At 44.2% G+C, this 21,535-nt stretch overlaps 1 protein-coding gene across 14 annotated transcripts in view; it reads right to left on the bottom strand.

Annotated features, from left to right (window-relative positions):
• Positions 1–21,535, bottom strand: part of CADPS (calcium dependent secretion activator) — a 478,500-nt gene that overhangs the window by 252,418 nt on the left and 204,547 nt on the right. For all 14 annotated transcript variants that reach the window (XM_065884698.1, XM_065884694.1, XM_065884691.1 and 11 more), the window contains one exon: positions 15,998–16,078. In XM_065884698.1, the coding sequence (XP_065740770.1) occupies positions 15,998–16,078 (81 nt within the window). The remainder of the gene's footprint in view (positions 1–15,997; positions 16,079–21,535) is intronic.

Here is a 21,535-nt window from a genome sequence, read left to right as displayed (position 1 = left end):
CCAGGTGCCTCAGATGAATAGAGTTTGGATCAATCACCTTCTCAAAGAATCATTTCCCACTTGAAACATGAATGTGCTCTCTGCAGCCCAGCTCCATAAATGAGCAGGTGAGTGGCAAATCAAATCAGTTTGACTTTTTTTTTTTTTTTTTTTGCAAGTGACAGAAAAATCCACTTGAACTGGCTTAAACGATGAAGGAATGTATAGGTTTGAAAATGTCCTAGGGTAGAACCAGCTTCAGACAAGACTGGAATTAGGAGTCAGATAATATCATTATAACTGAGTTTTTCCTCCAAAACTTGGTTTGGGTTCTTCTGGGCTGGCTTCATGCTCAGTCTGGCTCCTTCTAACGTGACAAAAAGATTGCTAAAGATCTGTACCTCACAACACCACATCACACTATCTAAAGGAAGAGTGAACATCTCCTCCTGTAATGCTCACAGAAGATGGAGGATCTTTTATCTCAGAATCCTCGCCTGAAATCTGACTTATGTGCATACCCTGAACCAGTTTCCATGGCCAGTGAAGTCATGTTGAATTGCTTAGGCCTGCGTTATTTCCTCTGTCCCTGTGGCTCAGGGTAGAACTCCACCTGGGTCCCACGGAACATGAATTGGTTTGCCAATTCTGGGTGGCAGAAAAATATGATGTCTAATATGTGGGCACCTGACTTAAAGTCATCCAGCTAATTCTACCAAGTGGCCAGCAATCAACTGGATTTAATCTCTCAAGCAATTGAACTGAGAGATGTTGAGATTGCGATCAGTGGTGAAACTGCAACAGTAAGATCATAAAGATAGACCCTTGGGTGGTTGCCATATTGTCCATGTTGGACCAAGTGGAAGCAGTCTAAGAACTTGACAAAGAGCGAGAAAGAGATGGGGAGACAGAGGGGGGGAGAGACTGTGAGAGAGAGGAAGGAAGGAGGGAAGGAAGGAGGGAAGGAAGAGAAGAGGAGAGGGGAGGGTATTTAGAGTCACAGAAAGGAGCTTTGACTTTTATTGGTCTTCTAATTCTAAGGAAGCCAAGTTATTCCTCTTGCAGTTTAGATGCCTGAGATTCTCTTATTTTCCTTTCAATACTCAAGACTCATATCTTCGAAACTTTTGCACAGTGGGCTGGCGTTTTATCATTCTTGGGCTCAATCAGAGGACAAATGTGAGCCTCAAAAATGTGGGTATCCTTTATGACAAAGGCCCCGGGCTGCTGGGCCATCATCACTTAGAAAATATTTACTGCCACCCAAACTGTGCTTGGCACAGTGTTAGGCGTGGGGAGATCATGATGAAAGGATGCGAACTGTTCTGGAGCTTTACAGCTAGCAGAGAGAAAGATCTTTAAGGAAACGTCAAGGTAGATGCTTGATGGAAGTAGATGAGAAGTGACCTCTTCCTGAGAGAATCAGGGGTAGCCTTCCGGAGGAGGTGACCCTTAGGCTGAGAGTCTGAAGGATGAGGAAGTGTTTGACACCGGGTTGAGTTGGCTGAGACAGGGCCACTTTTATTTGCTCTTTCCTGAGAAATATGTAATAGGCAACCACGAATCCAAGAAGGTCTATACAACTGAATGTGGTCACAAAATACTTCCCCATCTTCTTTTGAACATGGTCCTTCTAACGAGTGAAGAGAAGCATGAGGTAAGTTAAGTGATGTTAAAGGCTGCCAAGCAGCACATGTTACATACAAACAGCCTGAAGGCTGGGACACTGATCTATCTCTTTCGTCCTTGTACCGGGGCCCAAACCTTATAACTATATGGGATATTGGAGGAGCTGGGTAAGTGTATCTTTGATTTTACTGGCAGCTGCTGGCCCTGCAGTTGCCATGGAGATGGAGAGAAAAACCATTGTGTCTGTGAAGTGGGTTCTCTCCCGCCAATCAGCCTTACTCTCAAGTGCGGTCCCTTCATCACACCCATCTTTGGGACTCACTCAAGGCCTTTTAACTCCACAGTCTTGAAATTTTGGAAGAAGACCCAGTGATTACAGACACCACAACTCTGGCCCAGAGCTGGCATCCACCAAACTTTCTGCAGGAGAATATTGGACAAATCCAAAGAATGACCACTCCTCCCAGAACTTGGACAGTTCCTAATGACATCATAAAAAGATGCTTATAAAACTGAAGTCTAGGGACTTCCCTGGTGGTGCAGGGCTTCAGAATCCATCTGCCAATGCACGGGACATGGGTTCAATCCCTGGTCCAGGAAGATCCCTCATACTGTGGAGCAACTAAGCCCGTGCGCCACAACTACTGAGCCTGCGCTCTAGAGCCCGAGAGCCACAACTACCGAAGCCTGCGTGCCTAAAGCCCGTGCTCCGCAACAAGAGAAGCCACCGCAGTGAGAAGCCCACGCACCACAACAAAGAGTAGCCCCTGCTCGCCTCAACTAGAGAAAGCCCACGTGCAGAGCAATGAAGACAAAAAAATATATATATATATAATAAATAAAAAATAAATTAAAAAAAAACCACTGAAGTCTGCAAGGGAAAACAAGGCCATTTTTCTACTCTGAGTACTTAAGCCTTGAGAAGGAATAGCATTCTGTCAATCTAGGCTGACTTTCTAAAGGGGTTTTCAACGGCAGCCCCACTATAAACACATTTCAAAATCAGCCTCACAGACGTTAGAAGGCATTTTGGGCACAGGTATTATATTAATAGTTTCCTGGATTGGTCCTTTTACTCAAAGCTGTCCTTAAGTGGCTTAGTTTTACTTCCTTAGCTTCTTTGAATTAGGTGGACTTCCTTTTCCTTGAATGAACGCCCTTGGCATTTAGATTTTTCTTTGAACTCAGATTCCTCTGGGTTCTTAGCTGCCTTACAAAGGCCAGAGTCAGGGAGATGCTCCCTGCACACATTCCTGCAGGCCAAAAATTGAACTAAATTTCTACCATGTGCTTGGACACAGGGTAGATGCCAGGTACCACAACATTCATTTGTAAGCTGGGGGTGCCATCATTCTCTGGTAGGAGAGGATCCCACTTTTATCTGGTTGTTGGCAATGTATGGAGCAGAACTTTTCCATCAGGGAAATACGTGGATGTCGCTTCTCACCTAGGCACATCATTAGTACCTGCAACGGGACCGTGGTATGAGATGGTCATTTTGCTTCTGCAGAGAATGCGGTTTAAATGGCAACTCCCCTCTGAAATGACAGCTTGAAAAAACAATGGTGCTTCACTCCCAGACCTCTGCCTCTATTTTAAAAGCTGTAGTATTTGTCTTATATAATCAGCTCAAGAATTTTGGAATTTTACCCAAAACGTGGCCAAAAGAACTGGCAAATATCACAGCAGCACTAATGCCACAAGCTGCCTGTTTAAGCTCCAATGTCAACTTCTAATCACACCATTTACGCTTAATCCCTGGGTGAAATTTGGGGACTCTTTAACGTCAACATGAGAGGATTTGGGAAAATGTTTGAGCAGGGATTAAGAAGTCTTTTCTACCACATTTTAAAAAAATGCGTTCAGATCTCTTCATGGATCTTTTAAGGCAGCGTATCTGACGTTCACAGTGAGGGCTCACACAGCCATCTCTGATGATTCGTTCGTTGGATGTTGGTGTGACTGAACTGATAGATTACAGGGTAGGGTTGCGGGTAGAGGAAAGCCACCTTGCACTTGCCTCCCTTCTCTCCCAGGAAGAAAAGACAAACATTTGCCTTCTGTAAGCACGTGAGCCTAAGAAGGCTGCTGGCGGAACCACCTAGGTCCCCACCACCTCGTTTCCAGATGCCAAGGAAATCAACGTGGAAGGGATTCAGAAGCCCAGGAGCCCATTCCGCCTGCTGCTTTTGCTTCCTTTGGGCTTCTGGATAAACTGAAGGGAAGGCACAGCAAATTTTCGCGCCAGAGAGAAAGCAGTTTCCCGGAGGGGCAACCATCAGGGAGGGAGGAGCTGGGGGCACTCTTGCCCTGGTGTAACTGCCTGTCATCTGACTACTCAAAAGAAAGAACGTGAAACTTGGAATTAAAGCACTCGGCTTTCTACTTACTAGCTGGGTCAACGTTGATACGTCACTTAAACTCTCTGATGTGCCTGAACTGCGGAGAATCATCGTTAACTCGCAGGATCATTTGTCACAGGTCTAAATGGGAGTTTACATGAATTGCACAGCCAGGGCAAATTAATAAAGGGCTGATCAGCAGAGAGAGGTCAGGATGCAGAAAGGTGAAGGCCTGGGTGAAGGGCATGTTGGATCTTTGGACTGGGGCGATGGGGAAATGAGGCTCTATGTTTGGGAAGGCATTTTGTAATGGTAGTGTGCATACTGGTTAAGAGAGAAGGTTCTGGTCAGTGAATGAGTTGGGCCAAGGCCTCTAATGTCTGTGCTTCAGCCTCCTCTATGACATGGGGATACTGGGAGCACCTTTCTCATAAAGTTGTTGGAGGGTTAGGTAGGTTCTCAAATGTAAAATGCTTAGAAGAGAGTTGGACACATAGTAAACACCGCATTAAAGCCACAGTTACTTTGCACACATCTTCGAGAGGCTCCCAATTCATAATGATCACCCCACCCAGAGCCCTACCTTGTCGGTACCACCCTCTCCCTCAGTGATGTATCTCTAGCATCCACGTGTTCACTGAGACCTCACCCCCTTTCCACGGTGGACTGATCGACTGCTCTAGGGGTTGGCCCTTGAACTAAGCGGGGCCAGTCAGAAGACTGACTCTTAAAATTGTGAATGTGAGGGGGTAGTGAGAAAAGCGGAAAGAGGACATTGGAAGAAAGATTTGAGACAGAGGTTGACTGGCTAAATGGTTTTCTATTTGGCCATCCTGGAAACACGGAGAACTGTGGAACAGCCATGTTTCCCATCTGAGAAGCAAAGAAAGATGGTCTGCAGAGAAAGAAGGAATAATGAATGGGACACACAGGCTCAAGGGAAGGGGGAAAGTCCTGACCACTTGGTGGCCCCTGGCTCCACTCCCTTCCTAGGTCTTGGCTGTACCTTGCCCATGGGCTCTGTGAGACATTCCTTGATCCCTAGAATCAATCCCCTCTCTTAAAAGCTTCCTTGAGTTGGTGCTTCTAATTTGCAATCAAGACACTCTACCCATCTTATAATTCAGAGAACACAGTGAATTATGTATGATGGATGACATCTATCTCCAGGAATTTCTGGTTATGATATTTACAGGAGCTGACGTTTAGCCATATGGGTTGAATTGCACACCCTCAATAAAATTCACTGTGATGCTACAAATAGAAAAATCAGGGCATGCTAAAAGAAGATAAGCATGGGTGCTTTGTTTCAATATCTTTTCAGGAACTAGCCTGTATCTGAAAACTTGATATTTAATTTTTAGTAGATGAGATACTTCTGACTCTTCCTCAGTATTAGCCAGGCTGGTTTAAGCAGAAGTAGAGTTTCCTTTTCTTGGAATCCAACTAAACTGAAGGAAAAACAGTTACACAGTTGACGATCAGGAAGAAGTAGATTCAGTGTCTTGAACACCCTGAGGATCTCAGTATATTCTGTTTATCTCTGTATGTATGTTAGCTTCACTCATTTATCTTCTTTCCCCTACACTGAAGAAATGAACATGGCTGCAGACATCTTTCTACCACTACAAGACATAGCTCTGTTGGCCTACAGTCCACAGGTCCCAGTGAAGGGGTTCACTGGTTTAGCTGCATCCATTTCTGGACCAATCACTAACGGCCGGGGCAGGCTGGGAGATGTGATTAGTTCCACTTGGGTGAGGAGTCCACTTCCAGAACCAAGTAACTGTGGCAAGGGGGCCACTGGCATGAACGAATATTGCAAAAGAAGACAGTCAATTTCCAGGAGAACAGGAGATAGTAGTGGGAAGATTCTCAATAGAAATCCTCCTGAATGTTTAAATATACCCTCCATATACTTTGAAATATACCCTCCATATACTTTGACCAAGATTTACTTTAGTTGCCTATTTCATTGTCCAAGAAAGTCTAGTTCTAAGTTGCCAGTAACATCCTACTAGGTACCAAAATACCCAGTGGTGTGGGCCAAGGGAGAGTTTTTTGGGTTTTTTTAACATCTTTATTGGAGTATAATTAATTTACAATGGTGTGTTAGTTTCTGCTTTATAACAAAGTGAATCAATTATACATATACATATGTCCCCATACCTCTTCCCCCTTGCGTCTCCCTCCCTTCGACCCTCCCTATCTCACCCCTCTAGGTGGTCACAAAGCACCGAGTTGAATTCTCTGTGCTATGCGGCTGCTTCCCACTAGCTACCTACTTTACGTTTGGTAGTGTATATATGTCCACGCAGCTCTCTCACTTTGTCCCAGCTTATCATTCCCCTTACCTGTAACCTCAAGTCCATTCTCTAGTAGGTCTGCATCTTTATTCTCGACTTGCCCCTAGGTTCTTCATGACATTTTTTTTTTTTTAGATTCCATATATATGTGTTAGCATACGGTATTTGTTTTTCTCTGACTTACTTCACTCTGTATGACAGACTCTAGGTCCATCCACCTCACTACAGATAACTCAATTTCATTTCTTTTTATAGCTGAGTAATATTCCATTGTATTTATGTGCCACATGTTCTTTATCTATTCATCTGTCAATGGATACTTAGGTTGTTTCCATGCCCTGGCTATTGTAAATAGAGCTGCAATAAACACTGGGGTGCATGTATCATTTTGAATTATGGTTTTCTCAGGGTATATGCCCAGGAGTGGGATTGCTGGGTTGTATGGTCGTTCTATTTAGAGTTTTTTAAGGAACCTCCATACTGTTCTCCATAGTGGCTGTACCAATTTACATTCCCACCAACAGTGCAAGAGGATTCCCTTTTCTCCACACCCTCTCCAGCATTTACTGTTTGTAGATTTTTTGATGATGGCCATTCTGATTGGTGTGAGGTGATACCTCATTGTAGTTTTGATTTGCATTTCCCTAATGATTAGTGATGCTGAGCATCCTTTCATGTGTTTGTTGGCAATCTGTATATCTTTGGAGAACTGTCTATTTAGGTCTTCTGCCCATTTTTGGATTGGGTTGATTGTTTTTTTGATATTGAGCTGCTTGTAAATTTTGGAGATTAATCCTTTGTCAGTTGCTTCATTTGCAAATATTTTCTCCCATTCTGAGGATTGTCTTTTCATCTTATGGTTTCCTTTGCTGTGCAAAAGCTTTTAAGTTTCATTAGGTCCCATTTGTTTATTTTTGTTTTTATTTCCATTTCTCTAGGAGGTGGGTCAGAAACGACCTTGCTGTGACTTATGTCATAGAGTGTTCTGCCTATGTTTTCCTCTAAGAGTTTGATAGTGTCTGGCCTTACATTTAGGTCTTTAATCCACTTTCAGTTTATTTTTGTGTATGGTGTTAGGGAGTGTTCTAATTTCATTCTTTTACATGTAGCTGTCCAGTCTTCCCAGTACCACTTATTGAAGAGGCTGTCTTTTCTCCACTGTATATGCTTGCCTTCTTTATCAAAGATAAGGTGACTATACATGCGTGGGTTTATCTCTGGGCTTTCTATCCTGTTCCGTTGATCTATATTTCTGTTTTTGTGCCAGTACCATATTGTCTTGATTACTGTATCTTGGTAGTATAGTCTGAAGTCAGGGAGCCTGATTCTTCCAGCTCCATTTTTCTTTCTCAAGATTGCTTTGGCTATTCTGGGTCTTTTGTGTTTCCAAACAAATTGTGAAATTTTTTGTTCTAGTTCCGTGAAAAATGCCAGTGGTAGTTTAACACGGATTTCACTGAATCTGTAGATTGCTTTGGGTAGTATAGTCCTTTTCACAATGTTGATTCTTCCAGTCCAAGAACGTGGTATATCTCTCCATCTATTTGTATCATCATTAATTTCTTTCATCAGTGTCTTATAATTTTCTGCATACAGGTCTTTTGTCTCCTTAGGTAGGTTTATTTCTAGATATTTTATTCTTTTGGTTGCAATGGTAAATGGGAGAGTTTTCTTAATTTCACGTTCAGATTTTTCATCATTAGTGTATAGGAATGCTAGATTTCTGTGCATTAATTTTGTATCCTGCTACTTTACCAAATTCATTGATTAGCTCTTGTAGTTTTCTTGTAGCATCTTTAGGATTCTCTATGTACAGTATCATGTCATCTGCAAACACTGACAGCTTTACTTCTTCTTTTCCGATTTGGATTCCTTTTATTTCTCTTTCTTCTCTGATTGCTGTGGCTAAAACTTCCAAAACTATGTTGAATAATAGTGGTGAGAATGGGCAACCTTGTCTTGTTCCTGATCTTAGTGGAAATGCTTTCAGTTTTTCACCATGGAGGACGATGTTGGCTGTGGGTCTGTCATACACGGCCTTTATTATGTTGAGGAAAGTTCCCTCTATGCCTACTTTCTGGAGGGTTTTTATCATAAATGGGTGTTGAATTTTCGAAAGCTTTCTCTGCATCTATTGAGATGATCATATGGTTTTTCTCCTTCAATTTGTTAATATGGTGTATCACATCAATTGATTTGCGTATATTGAAGGATCCTTGCATTCCTGAGATAAACCCCACCGGATCATGGTGTATGATCCTTTTAATGTGCTGCTGGATTCTGTTTGCTAGTATTTTGTTGAGGATTTCTGCATCTATGTTCATCAGTGATATTGGCCTGTAGTTTTCTTTCTTTGTGACATCTTTGTCTGGTTTTGGTATCAGGGTGATGGTGGCTTCGTAGAATGAGTTTGGGAGTGTTCCTCCCTCTGCTATATTTTGGAAGAGTTTGAGAAGGATAGGTGTTAGCTGTTCTCTAAATGTTTGATAGAATTCGCCTGTTAAGCCATCTGGTCCTGGGCTTTTGTTTGTTGGAAAAATTTTAATCACGGTTTCAATTTCAGTGCTTGTAATTGGTCTGTTCATTTTTTCTATTTCTTCCTGGTTCAGTCTTGGAAGGTTGTGCGTTTCTAAGAATTTGTCCGTTTCTTCCAGGTTGTCCATCTTATTGGCATAGAGTTGCCTGTAGTAATCGCTCATGATCCTTTGCATTTCTGCAGTGTCAGCTGTTACTTCTCCTTTTTCATTTCTAATTCTGTCGATTTGAGTCTTCTCCCTTTTTTTCTTGATGAGTCTAGTTAATGGTTTATCAATTTTGTTTATCTTTTCAAAGAACCAGATTTTAGTTTTATTGATCTTTGCTATTGTTTCCTTCATTTCTTTTTCATTTATTTCTGATCTGATCTTTATGATTTCTTTCCTTCTGCTAAGTTTGGGGGTTTTTTGTTCTTCTTTCTCTAATTGCTTTAGGTGTACGGTTAGGTTGTTTATTTGAGATGTTTCTTGTTTCTTAAGGTAGGATTGTATTGCTATAAACTTCCCTCTTCAAACTGCTTTTGCTGTATCCCATAGGTTTTGGGTCATCGTGTTTCACTGTCATTTGTTTCTAGGTATTTTTTTTGATTTCCTCTTTGATTTCTTCAGTGATCTCTTGGTTATTAAGTAGTGTGTTGTTTAGCCTCCATGTGTTTGTATTTTTTACAGATTTTTCCTTGTAATTGATATCTAGTCTCATAGCCTTGTGGTCAGAAAAGATACTTGATATGATTTCAGTTTTCTTAAATTTACCAAGGCTTGATTTGTGACCCAAGATAAGATCTGTCCTGGAGAATGTTCCATGAGCATTTGAGAAGAATGCATATTCTTTTGTTTTTGGATGGAATGTCCTATAAACATCAATTAAGTCCATCTTGTTTAATACATCATTTAAAGCTTGTGTTTCCTTATTTATTTTCATTTTGGATGATCTGTCCATTGGTGAAAGTGGGGTGTTAAAGTCCCCTACTATGATTGCATCCCTGTCGATTTCCTCTTTTATGGCTGTTAGTATTTGCCTTATGTATTGAGGTGCTCCTATGTTGGGTGCATAAATATTTACAATTATTATATCTTCTCCTTGGGTTGATCCCTTGTTCATTATGCAGTGTCCTTGTCTCTTCTAATAGTCTTTGTTTTAAAGTCTATTTTGTCTGATATGAGAACTGCTACTCCAGCTTTCTTTTGATTTCCATTTGCATGGAATATCTTTTTCCATCCCCTCACTTTCAGTCTGTATGTGTCCCTAGGTCTGAAGTGGGTCTCTTGTAGCCAGCATATATATGGGTCTTGTTTTTTTATCCATTCAGCCAATCTATGTCTTTTGGTTGGAGCATTTAATCCATTTACATTTAAGGTAATTATCGACATGTATGTTCCTATTACAATTTTCTTAATTGTTTTGGGTTTGTTATTGTAGGTCTTTTTCCTTCTCTTGTGTTTCCTGCCTAGAGAAGTTCCTTTAGCACTTGTTGTAGAGCTGGTTTGGTGGTGCTGAATTCTCTTAGCTTTTGCTTGTCTGTAAAGGCTTTAATTTCTCTGTCAAATCTGAATGAGATCCTTGCTGGGTAGAGTAATCTTGGTTGTAGGTTTTTCTTCTTCATCAGTTTTAATATGTCCTGCCACTCCCTTCTGGTGTGCAGAGTTTCTGCTGAAAGATCAGCTGTTAACTTTATGGGGATTCCCTTTTGTGTTATTTGTTGTTTTTCCCTTGCTGCTTTTAATATTTTTTCTTTGTATTTAATTTTTTTTTTTTTTTTTTAAAGTAAGAGTGCTTGTTTATTTATTTATGGCTGAGTTGGGTCTTCATTGCTGTGTGAGGGCTTTCTCTAGTTGTGGTGAGCAGGGACTACTCTTCACTGCGGTGCACGGGTTTCTCATTGTGGTGGCTTCTTCTGTTGCGGAGCATGGGCTCTAGGCATCCGGGCTCAGTAGTTGTGGCTCGCAGGCTCCAGAGCACAGGCTCAGCAGTTGTGGCCCACGGGCTTAGTTGCTCTGTGGCATGTAGGATCTTCCTGGACCAGGGATCGAACCCGTGTCCCCTTCGTTTACAGGCAGATTCCCAACGACTGCGCCACCAGGGAAGTCCCTGAATTTTTTTTTTTTTTTTTTTTGCAGTACGCAGGCCTCTCACTCTTGTGACCTCTCCCGTTCCAGACGCACAGGCTCAGCAGCCATGGCTCACGGGCCCAGCCACTCCGCGGCATGTGGGATCCTCTGGGACCAGGGCATGAACCCATGTCCCCTGCATCAGCAGGAGGACTCTCAACCACTGCGCCACCAGGGAAGCCCCCCTGTATTTAATTTTTGATAGTTTGATTAATATGTGTCTTGGCGTGTTTCTCCTTGGATTTACCCTGTATGGGACTCTCTGTGCTTCCTGGACTTGATTAACTATTTCCTTTCCCATATTAGGGAAGTTTTCAACTATAATCTCTTCAAATATTTTCTCAGTCCCTTTCTTTTTCTCTTCTTCATCCGGGACCGCTATAATTCGAATGCTGGTACGTGTAATGTTGTCCCAGAGGTCTCTGAGACTGTCCTCAATTCTTTTCATTCTTTTTTCTTTATTCTGCTCTACAGTAGTTATTTCCACTATTTTATCTTCCAGGTCACTTATCCGTTCTTCTGCCTCAGTTATTCTGCTATTGATCCCTTCTAGAGAATTTTTAATTTCATTTACTGTGCTGTTCATCACTGTTTGTTTGCTCTTTGGTTCTTCTAGGTCCTTGTTAAACGTTTATTGTATTTTCTCCATTCTATTTCCAAGATTTTGGATCACCTTTTCTATCATTACTCTGAATTCTTTTTCAGGTAGACTGCCTATTTCCTCTTCATTTGTTTCGTCTGGTGAGTTTTTACCTTGCTCCTTCATCTGCTGTGTGTTTCTATCTTCTCATTTTGCTTATCTTATTGTGTTTGGGGTCTCCTTTTTGCAGACTGCAGGTTCATAATTCCCATTATTTTTCGTATCTGTCCCCTGTGGCTAAGGTTGGTTCAGTGGGTTGTGCAGGCTTCCTGGTGGAGGGGACTAGTGCTTGTGCTCTGGTGGATGAGGCCGGATCTTGTCTTTCTGGTGGGCAGGTCCACGTCTGGTGGTGTGTTTTGTGGTGTCTGTGGGCTTATTATCATTTTAGGCAGCCTCTCTGCTGATGGATGGGGTTGTGTTCCTGTCTTGCTATTTGTTTGGCATAAGGTGTCCAGCACTGCAGCTTGCTGGCTGTTGCGTGGAGCTAGGTTTTGGCGTTGAGATGGAGATCTCTGGGAGATTTTCGCCGTTTGATATAACCTGGAGCTGGGAGGTGTCTTGTGGACCAGTGTCCTGAACTTGGCTCTCCCACCTCAGAGGCACAGCCCTGACGCCTGGCTGGAGCACCAAGAGCCTGTCATCCACACGGCTCAGAATAAAAGGAGGAAAAGAAAGAAAGAAAGAAAGAAAGAAAGAAAGAAAGAAAGAAAGAAAGAAAGAAAGAAGAAGATAAAATAAAATAAAGTAAAAATAAAATTATTAAAGTAAAAAATAATTATTAAGAAAAATTTTTTAATAAGTAAAAAAGAAAAAAAAGGACAGACAGAACCCTAGGACAAATGGTAAAAGCAAAGCTATACAGACAAAATCACACACAGAGGGATACACATACACACTCACAAAAAAAGAAAAAACTATATATATTGTTGCTCCCAAAGTCCACCTCCTCAATTTGGGATGATTCGTTGTCTATTCAGGTGTTCCACAGATGCAGGGTACATCAAGTTAATTGTGGAGATTTAATCCGCTGCTCCTGAGGCTGCTGGGAGAGATTTCCCTTTCTCTTCTTTGTTCACATAGCTCCCTGGGCTCAGCTTTGGATCTGGCCCCACCTCTGCCTGTAGGTCGCCTGAAGGTGTCTGTTCCTGCCCAGATAGGACAGGGTTAAAGAAGCAGCTGATTCGGGGACTCTGTCTCACTCAGGCCGGGGAGGGGGGGCGGGGGGGGGGGAGAGAGGGGCACGGAGTGTGGGGCGACCCTGCGGCGGCAGAGGCTGGCGTGACGTTGCACCAGCCTGAGGCACGCCGTGCGTTCTCCCGGGGAAGTTGTCCCTGGCTCCCGGGACCCTGGCCGTGCGGGCTGCACAGGCTACCCGGAAGGGGGGTGTGGATAGTGACCTGTGCTCGCACACAGGCTTCTTGGTGGCGGCAGCAGCAGCCTTAGCGTCTCATGCCCGTCTCTGGGGTCCGCGCTGTTAGCCGCGGCTCGCGCCCGTCTCTGGAGCTCCTTTAAGCGGCGCTCTGAATCCCCTCTCCTCGCGTGCCAGAAAACAAAGAGGCAAGAAAAAGTCTCTTGCCTCTTCAGCAGCTCCAGACCTTTTCCCGGACTCCCTCCTGGCCAGCTGCGGCGCACTAACCCCTTCAGGCTGTGTGCACGCCGCCAACCCCAGTCCTCTCCCGGTGCTCCGACCAAAGCCCGAGCCTCAGCTCCCAGCCCCGCCCACCCCGGCGGGTGAGCAGACAAGCCTCTCGGGCTGGTGAGTGCCGGTCGGCACCGACCCTCCGTGCGGGAATCTCTCCGCTTTGCCCTCCGCACCCCTGTTGCTGTGCTCTCCTCCGTGGCTCCGAAGCTTTCCCCCTCCGCCACCCGCAGTCTCCGCCCGCGAAGGGGCTCCTAGTGTGTGGAAACGTTTCGTCCTTCACAGCTCCCTCCCACTGGTGCAGGTCCTGTCCCTATTCTTTTGTCTCTCTTTTTTCTTTTTTTCTTTTGCCCTACCCAGGTAAGTGGGGAGTTTCTTGCCTTTTGGGGGTTCTGAGGTCTCCTGCCAGCGTTCAGTAGGTGTTCTGTAGGAGCTGTTCCACATGTAGATGTATTTCTGATGTATTTGTAGGGAGGAAGGTGATCTCTGCGTCTTACTCTTCCGCCATCTTGAAGCTCCTCGGGAGTGTTCTTTGATCTATTGTTCAGAAATGAGCAACTTCGCGCACTATGTAACGGTTGTTCACCCGTGGTCTTTTAAAAATTAAAATTAGCTTACGCAAATTTCTAAAATTATCATGTTAAGCCTTAAAAGTAAACAAGACAACTAAAATAAAGGTGCCATGAGCTTGTTTTTGAAGTGTGTGTGTGTAAAATTTTCTTTAAGTGGCACGAATACTTATTAGTTGGGGATATAATAGTTGCCTAAGGGCAGGGCATGGACCAAATGACCTTTATTTTCTGGATAATCTGCTGAGGAGGTGCTGAATTTAGAGAAGTACATTCCGAAGCCTTATTGATGTTTACTCCCACATTAAGCAGGATTTTCAAACATAAGAGCCTTTTCACTACCTTTAGCCAGAGAACTACATACTACTTTTAGCCACCAGACTGACCTGACCATAAACTTTGAAGGTGTCCAAAAACAAGATGCAGACCGTTTCAACACAACTGCTTGAGCACGAAAGGGGATTTTCCTGCTTCTTGGAGTCTCTCTTCGGTTTCTCGTCCAGTAGAATTCCTTTCCATGTGTACAAATCCTGAGACGCTTCTTTCCATAGAGAGGAAGGCTGAACACCAAGCTCCACCCTGCATTCATCCTCCCCCACATCCCGACCCCCATTTTTAAATTTTGCACGTAGGGTGAGCCCAGTCCTGATACTTAGACTTGAGTGAAGGGTCCATTGTAGCCTCTTAACTAGTACCTCTCATGGTAGGCCTAGATTTTCCCATCTCTAAAACAAGAATAACAAATGCCCCTATGGAACTGTTTGGAGGATGGAATGAGATGGCATATGTAAAGCATGTAACATGCTTGACGCAGAGTCAATGCTCAAGAAATGCCACTAGCACGATTACTGTTAGCACAAATGGTAGAACAGTTAGAATAGGAGATAGGGGCTTCCCTGGTGGTGCAGTGGTTGAGAGTCCGCCTGCCGATGCAGGAGACATGGGTTTGTGCCCTGGTCCGGGAAGATCCCACATACCGCGGAGCGGCTGGGCCTGTGAGCCATGGCCGCTGAGCCTGCGCGTCCAGAACCTGTGCTCCGCAACGGGAGAGGCCACAACAGCGAGAGGCCCGCGTACCGCAAAAAAAAAAAAAAATAGGAGATAATTCTTAGACTCCCTATCCTCAACAGGGAGACATCCCAACCCTAGAGCAATCCCATCTACTGTGAGACTCAGACATGTAAATGAATAGTCACCATTCAATGAACTGTCATAATAAAGGTTTACATGTGGCAAGAAGAAAGCACAAGTGGGCAGGATGAGCTCAGCTCTTAGACAAGGGGTTTTCAGTTGAGGACTGAAGGCTGAGTAGGAGAGCTTGCTAAGTGCAGGAGAGGAGAAAGGTCATTCCACATTGAAACACTAGTGGGTACAAAGGCACTGAGGTTGGAAAGGGCCTGGGGTATTCAGAGGGAGACATTCTGTATAGCTGGAATGGGGAGCTCTGGTGGGAAAGTAGTGGGAGGTGAGGCCAATAAAGAAGGATATGGTCTGTGGATTAAGAGCCTTGAGTATCATTCTAAAGCACTGAGATTTTGTTCTGGGGACACTGGAGGATTCTACTGAAGGATTTGGAGGCTCTGTTATGAGATGTTCATACATGAGGTTTCGAATGATGATTACATGCAGGATGGACAGGACACAGGGAGGGAGTGAAGCCAGGGATATACCCACTAGGAGGCTATTTTAAGATCCAGGCGTGGAAGATGAGGGGCCTGGATCAAAGCACTAGCAGTGGTGCCGGAAACCAGTAAAGGGATCTGGCCCACATTTGGGAGGCAGAATCAAGAAGCCAGGTGGCAGATGGGAGTGTTGAGTGTTCTGGGGAGGAAGGAGGAATTGACAATGACTGGGAGGTTTCATCCATGGTAACTGTGTGGAGGCCACGTGAGGAGTCTATGCAGGTGTGTGTACTCGGCGGGCAGTAAGATTTGGAACACATCCAACCTGAAATGCAAGGGACTGGCCACGTGGAAATGCTCAACAGACAGATGGAAATGTAAGTCTGGGACTCAGAAGAAAGGTGAGGCTGGAGTTTGAGTATTGACTGGAGGATAGGAAATACACGTGCTGTGTCTAGGACACTTGCCCTGAGAAAGAAGCGTTGAGGACCCTACCAGGTGATTATCCTCTTCTTCCTGAGAAGGTGAAATTCTCAGTTTTATCTTTCCGCGGCCCTTAACGATCAGTGCACTTCCGGTGTGGGACTCTGGCCCGGTCCCCCAGCACGTGTCCCCAGCGTTTCCTTACCCTGGCTATTTGGTCTGCCATTTGGAGACGTCCGTCCAGCTCTCGTCTGATCTGGGCTGCTTGCTCATCTGGATTGTCCAGCTGCACAAAAGCACAAATGTGGAGACTTTCAGTTTGGGTGACAAAAGCCAAGGAACTCATGACTTTACACCCAGCTACTCTGTGCCCCCACAGACCTATTCCACTAAAACGTAAGAATCGTGGGACACACAAATCCAGTTTGAGGGAAATCCCAAGTTAAATCGTTTTAAGGAGAATGTGATGTGGTAGGCAGGCTGTTGCTAAGAAAGACATCTAAATGCACTTGAATAAGAACCACCTCTGAACTTCTAGGCAGCAGTGCTTCTAATGAGGGCTTGATGCAGCTCTCCTGTTTTGGGGTCCAGCGAAGAAGTGTTTACAGGGCAGACGTACAAGGAAGGAGATGGTAATATAACTGTTAGTATCCTACCGAGCGGACATAGTCCGCATCTGTAGCACCTACGTGGCATATATCCTGCTGCTCTCCCGCCCCTGGACCATGGATGATTAGTTAATCATTGCATCCTTTCTCTCTGAGCCCTGAGACCTTTTCAGCAAGTACTCCAGATGGCTGCTACCTCTCAGTTGGTGTTGATATCTTATATACGCTACTAGGTATAAAACAGATAACTAATGAGAACCTACTGTATAGCACAGGGAACTCTACTCAATGCTCTGTGGTGACCTAAATGGGAAGGAAATCCAAAAAGGAGGGGATATATATATACATATAGCTGATTCACTCTGCTGTACAGCAGAAACTAACACAACATTGTAAAGCAACTATACTGTAATAAAAATTACTTGAAAAAATTAAGCAGTAAAGTGGAAGTAGGTGCGAGCCTCCTTCTCCTAACGAATTGAATGCATGCATTAGAAACTACAGAGTATGCTTCAAGGCGAGGCCATCCGTAATCTGCTTGTGAAATTTGCAGTTAGATAGTTACCCACTCAGGTGATTTTTGCCACATCTACATTAAATTTACATCTGGCTTAAAAAAAAAAAATCTATCTTTGTCTTCTCTGATGGGTAGACAATTCCCTAACTTCTCTAGTGTCAGTTTTCCCATCCATAGAATGAAGGGGTTGGTTATGTAACCTCCATCATCCCTCTCCCATCTTTCTATAAATCTATGAAAGACATTGGCAAATATTTCTACGAAGGTCCATATAATTAACACTCTAGGCTTGGAGGGCCATAAGATCTCTGTTGCAGTGACTCACATCTTCCAATGAGGTGTGAAAATGGACACAGGCAACATGTAAATGAATGAGCACTGCTGTGTTCCAATAAAATTTTATGTACAACAGGTGGCGGGCCGTAGTTACTGATCCTTGCTCTAGGAATTGAAGTTCTCTCTTTACTTCCAAGCAAGCCTAGCGTTATACGTCAAGCTGTAATTGAGTCTGCTTTGTTCAGTACCTGATAAATTATTTTATTCACAGAAAAGTTTAATAAGTAGGGAACAGTGACATTCAAATGGGATGTGCTGTATTCTTCTTTTCAGAACAGATTAACTCACAACAAAAAGTAGACAAAGAAATATGTGAGTTTTCTAAGTCCTTTTCTCTTAAAAGCCATTTTTATTCAGAAATCTGAAAAGTATGGAATTTTTTTCAGATATTTGAAAATGAAAACCCAGCTCCATGCTTAAAAAAGAATCTAATCTATGCTATGAAATGGTATAGAAAATAAGTTATTTCTAATATGATGTAAATAAGAACACTGGACAATTTATGGTCATAGTTTTGAAGCATCATGAATAGTCTTCTTGGGTTTGTTATACAAAACATAAAAATCTATCTGGCTTTATGCTCTGCATTTTTATCACCCTGTTCAATTCAGGAGTTGCCTTATCTTCTCTTTCCCACAGTTTTGATAGGCAGGACTGTTTTCTAGATCATAAAGATGGGATTGTTACTTTTGGTCATATATTCTAAAGTAGCATTTCCAAACGGGTGTTCTGCTGAACAACACCCTTATTACAGACTCCAGAAGAAAGGATCCAGAAGGGCTCCAAAAGAAGGGCTAGAGGGTTTCCCTGGTGGCGCAGTGGTTGGGGGTCCGCCTGCCGGCGCAGGGGACACGGGTTCGCGCCCCGGTCCGGGAAGATCCCACATGCCGCGGAGCGGCTGGGCCCGTGAGCCATGGCCGCTGAGCCTGCGTGTCTGGAGCCTGTGCTCCGGAACGGGAGGGGCCGCAACAGTGAGAGGCCCGCGTACCGCAAAAAAAAAAAAAAAAGAATGGCTAGATAAGTTTGGAAAATGCTGTGTCGAAATGCACAAAATCTCTGAGAAGCTCAGCAGTAAGGAAATCTGTCAGATTTTGACCAACTCAACTATTATTTAACTTAAATTTTTATTTTTTGCATAACGCCCAGAGAACATGAGTTGGAAATCCTGTTCTCAATAAATCAAGAGAACCACTGGAGAGCGGTCACACCACTAACCAGTAGTCCCTCCATCACCACTTGCCAATAGGCACACGTGGGAAACATGGTATCCTCAGTGCTGGTTTTAAGCTCCAATGAACTGTTTTGATTCTATTCCCTTGGAACACCAAGACGTCTTCATACCCAGGTGCACCCACTGGGAACACTCAGAAATACCCTGTTCAAAATACATATGCAAAGAAAACATCTGACTACTTCACTGAGAAGCAGGAAAATGATTCGGTTAGGGGCTGAAGTTGGGGGCTTCTGTCAGAAGATACGGTGCTCAGAGGTTAAAAGTGAAAAGAAAAAACAACCCAACAGAACCATCCCCATTATGAAATTTCTCAGAGGTGTCTGAATTCTCCCACGGGCCTCACCAGATACAATTAGAAACAGCAGAGGATGCCAGCAGTGAAGATGGGCAGGCTAGGTCTACACAAAGCTTCATGCATTGGTTCATTCATTCATTCATCACATTTTTATGGAGTGTCTTGCTATGCATGACACTGGAATACAGAAAGGAACAAGACAGACCCAGTTCCTGCCTCCATGGAACTTAAATCTAACAAGAACAGGTATGGCTATTTGAATAATCTGGGCACAAAACAGAGGGGATTAGCATTCACTGATGCCTATTTGAAGACCAGGGACTGTATGACCTATATTAAAGCCTTCTCTAAGGGGTCCCAAGAAATAGATGTTAATGTGCATTCTCCCAGGAAAAGGATTCTGGGGTCAAGAAACACTGTTCCTTCCTGAAAATTTATAATACGTATTAGCATAATTAAGATTCGAAGAAATTCTAGAGTAAATCAGCTTGTTTGACTGTGTTTAACTTTGTCTTTGACACAATTTTTTCACTGAAAACAAGTATTTCACAGAGCAGTTTGAGAAATTCCCGAGTAAAACAACTTTATGAGGTATGTACCGCTATTATTCCCATTTGACAGACGAGGACACCAAGTCTCTATAAGGTTCAGGAATGTGGTAAAGTGGCATGAGCCATTTGAAATGGGAGTTGGCTCTGCCTCAGACTGGAACTCTTCTGTTCTGCTTTATGTTGACTTTCTTCTTCAGTGTATTGTTTTGGTTTTCTAATTGGCCCTGACAACTAACTCCACACTCCTACGTGGTTCAGTTTAATACAAAGAGCCACCACTCGGAGGCAGAGAAATGTCTACCGTCCATTTCCTATCATGACTGGTTTCTTCTGGGGAGGCTGTTGCAGTGCAAGAGCCCTCCCTAAGAAATAACAGTAACGGGTATGTTCTTAACCTGGCTTTGCCACTTAGTAGCTGTGTGACCTTGGGCAAGTTACTTAACCTCTCTGTGCTCAGGCCTCCTCATCTGATTAATCAGTATAATAAGTCTACCCCAAGGCTGTCATGAGGATTCACTGAGACCACAGATATAAAGCTTTCAGCCCAGTGCCTGGCATTCAGCAAACCCTCAGGAAACAGTGGCTGCTGTTTGCGTTATTAGAACAGCCCACGCTGGCTGTATTTCTGACACAGTCCACAATGGAGCATCAAAGATTCAGGTGAGAAAGTGCCAGATTGGCTAGTGTCCCTCCCTGGTGTGGATGCGGGGTCTTGCTGTGATACTCTGTGTCCGGAGAGGAAGGTGATGGGGACTTCCATCTCTGGATGAATTTCTTTGGCTTCTCAGTGTATCCTACTTTCTCCAGGGTCAAGTCCTTTGCTCCATTAGACTTTAATTAGCAGGAGTGACCAGAAGGAGGACGCTGCTGCCTGAGAGCTAATGAGCTGAAGGGAAGATGGAAACAGAAATGCAACCGAAGCTCCCTAAAATAGCCTGGTGTGAGAGAGAAGGCCATCCTCCATCAAAAGCCTTGACAGCCCCGCTCTATGAAACCCCCCCAAATAAAGAGAAATCAAGTAATTACCTTTCAACTGCTGGAAAGAAAAGGCCAGAGAGTGAGCTTCCATGGAAATGAGGTTCTGTTTACCTCACTGGTCTTTTCCACTGAGGAAAGGAAAGATCCCCTGGCGAACCAGGCCAAGGGCAAACTTCCCCGGCGACAGCTCATTAGGGTTAAAACATGTACATGTGCAAGAAGGCTTTTCACCTAATTAGCCAAATAATCTTCCTACTAGCGGAGGTCAAACAGAGGCACTGTGGTGGTTTTATTTGCCAGCCAAGCAAAGAGAACTATTTCCTTGGGCTCTTTTTTTAAAGTGATGGAGAACTCAGCTCGGCGCTGGGTAAGCGCAGACAGGTACCACCTAAGCCACAGGTTCAAGCCCATCCCGAGGTCTGGGATTCTCTCCACTCACAGCTGTGTCCCTTCGGTCAGTGCAGACACGAGAACCCAGACCAGCATCGCTGTCGGGCTCGTTCGCCCTGGCAGGAGCACCGTGTCGTGGAGGACCCCGTACGGAGGAGTCTGCAGCCAGCTATCCCACTCCCTGGTTGCAGGACCTTGTTATGTCTCTTAACCTCTTTGAGCCCCGGTTTCTTCGACTGTAGGGGGGGGGGGACCATTTTTATCTTGCATGGCTACTGAGAGGACTGAATGAGACCATGTGTTTCAAAGGAAGTCAGGCCTACTTGGGTCCAAATCTCGGCTCTGCAATTTCCTTACTCAAAGGGATCACACAGGTGGCTGAACCTCTCTAAGCCTCAGCTTTCTTGTCTGTAAAACGGGGGAGAACATAAGAGACCTACCTCAGTGTGTTGATAGAAGGATGGAGTGGGATGATTATGTACGCACAGCACCCAGCGTGGCGCTGGCACATAGCAGGTCCTATAGCTTAGCAACGAGTTTCTAGAATTATCCCTTTTGAGGGTGGGCGCTCATCAGATGTTCACTCCCCTCCCTGCCCTTTGAGATTTATGAAAGAAACCAGGGGAGCCCTGGCGTGGACGGGAGGTGCCTGTGTGCTGGTCACGATTTGCCCTTAGATGGCCGATCTCGGGCCAAGGTCACGACCTCTCTGTCCACAGCCCCTTCATGTGATAAATGACAAACCCTAAGTGATTATGTTCCACGAGTCTCTAAAAAGCCTAGACGAGCATTTCTCAAAGTTATATTCTGGGGAAGCCTGGTCCCACAGATCCT

The sequence above is a fragment of the Phocoena phocoena genome, chromosome 10 (genome assembly GCF_963924675.1).
Source record: "Phocoena phocoena chromosome 10, mPhoPho1.1, whole genome shotgun sequence".
Lineage (NCBI taxonomy): Eukaryota > Metazoa > Chordata > Mammalia > Artiodactyla > Phocoenidae > Phocoena > Phocoena phocoena.
The sequence above is the reverse complement of the archived record's forward strand: the minus strand, read 5'-3'. Positions and strand labels throughout refer to the sequence as shown.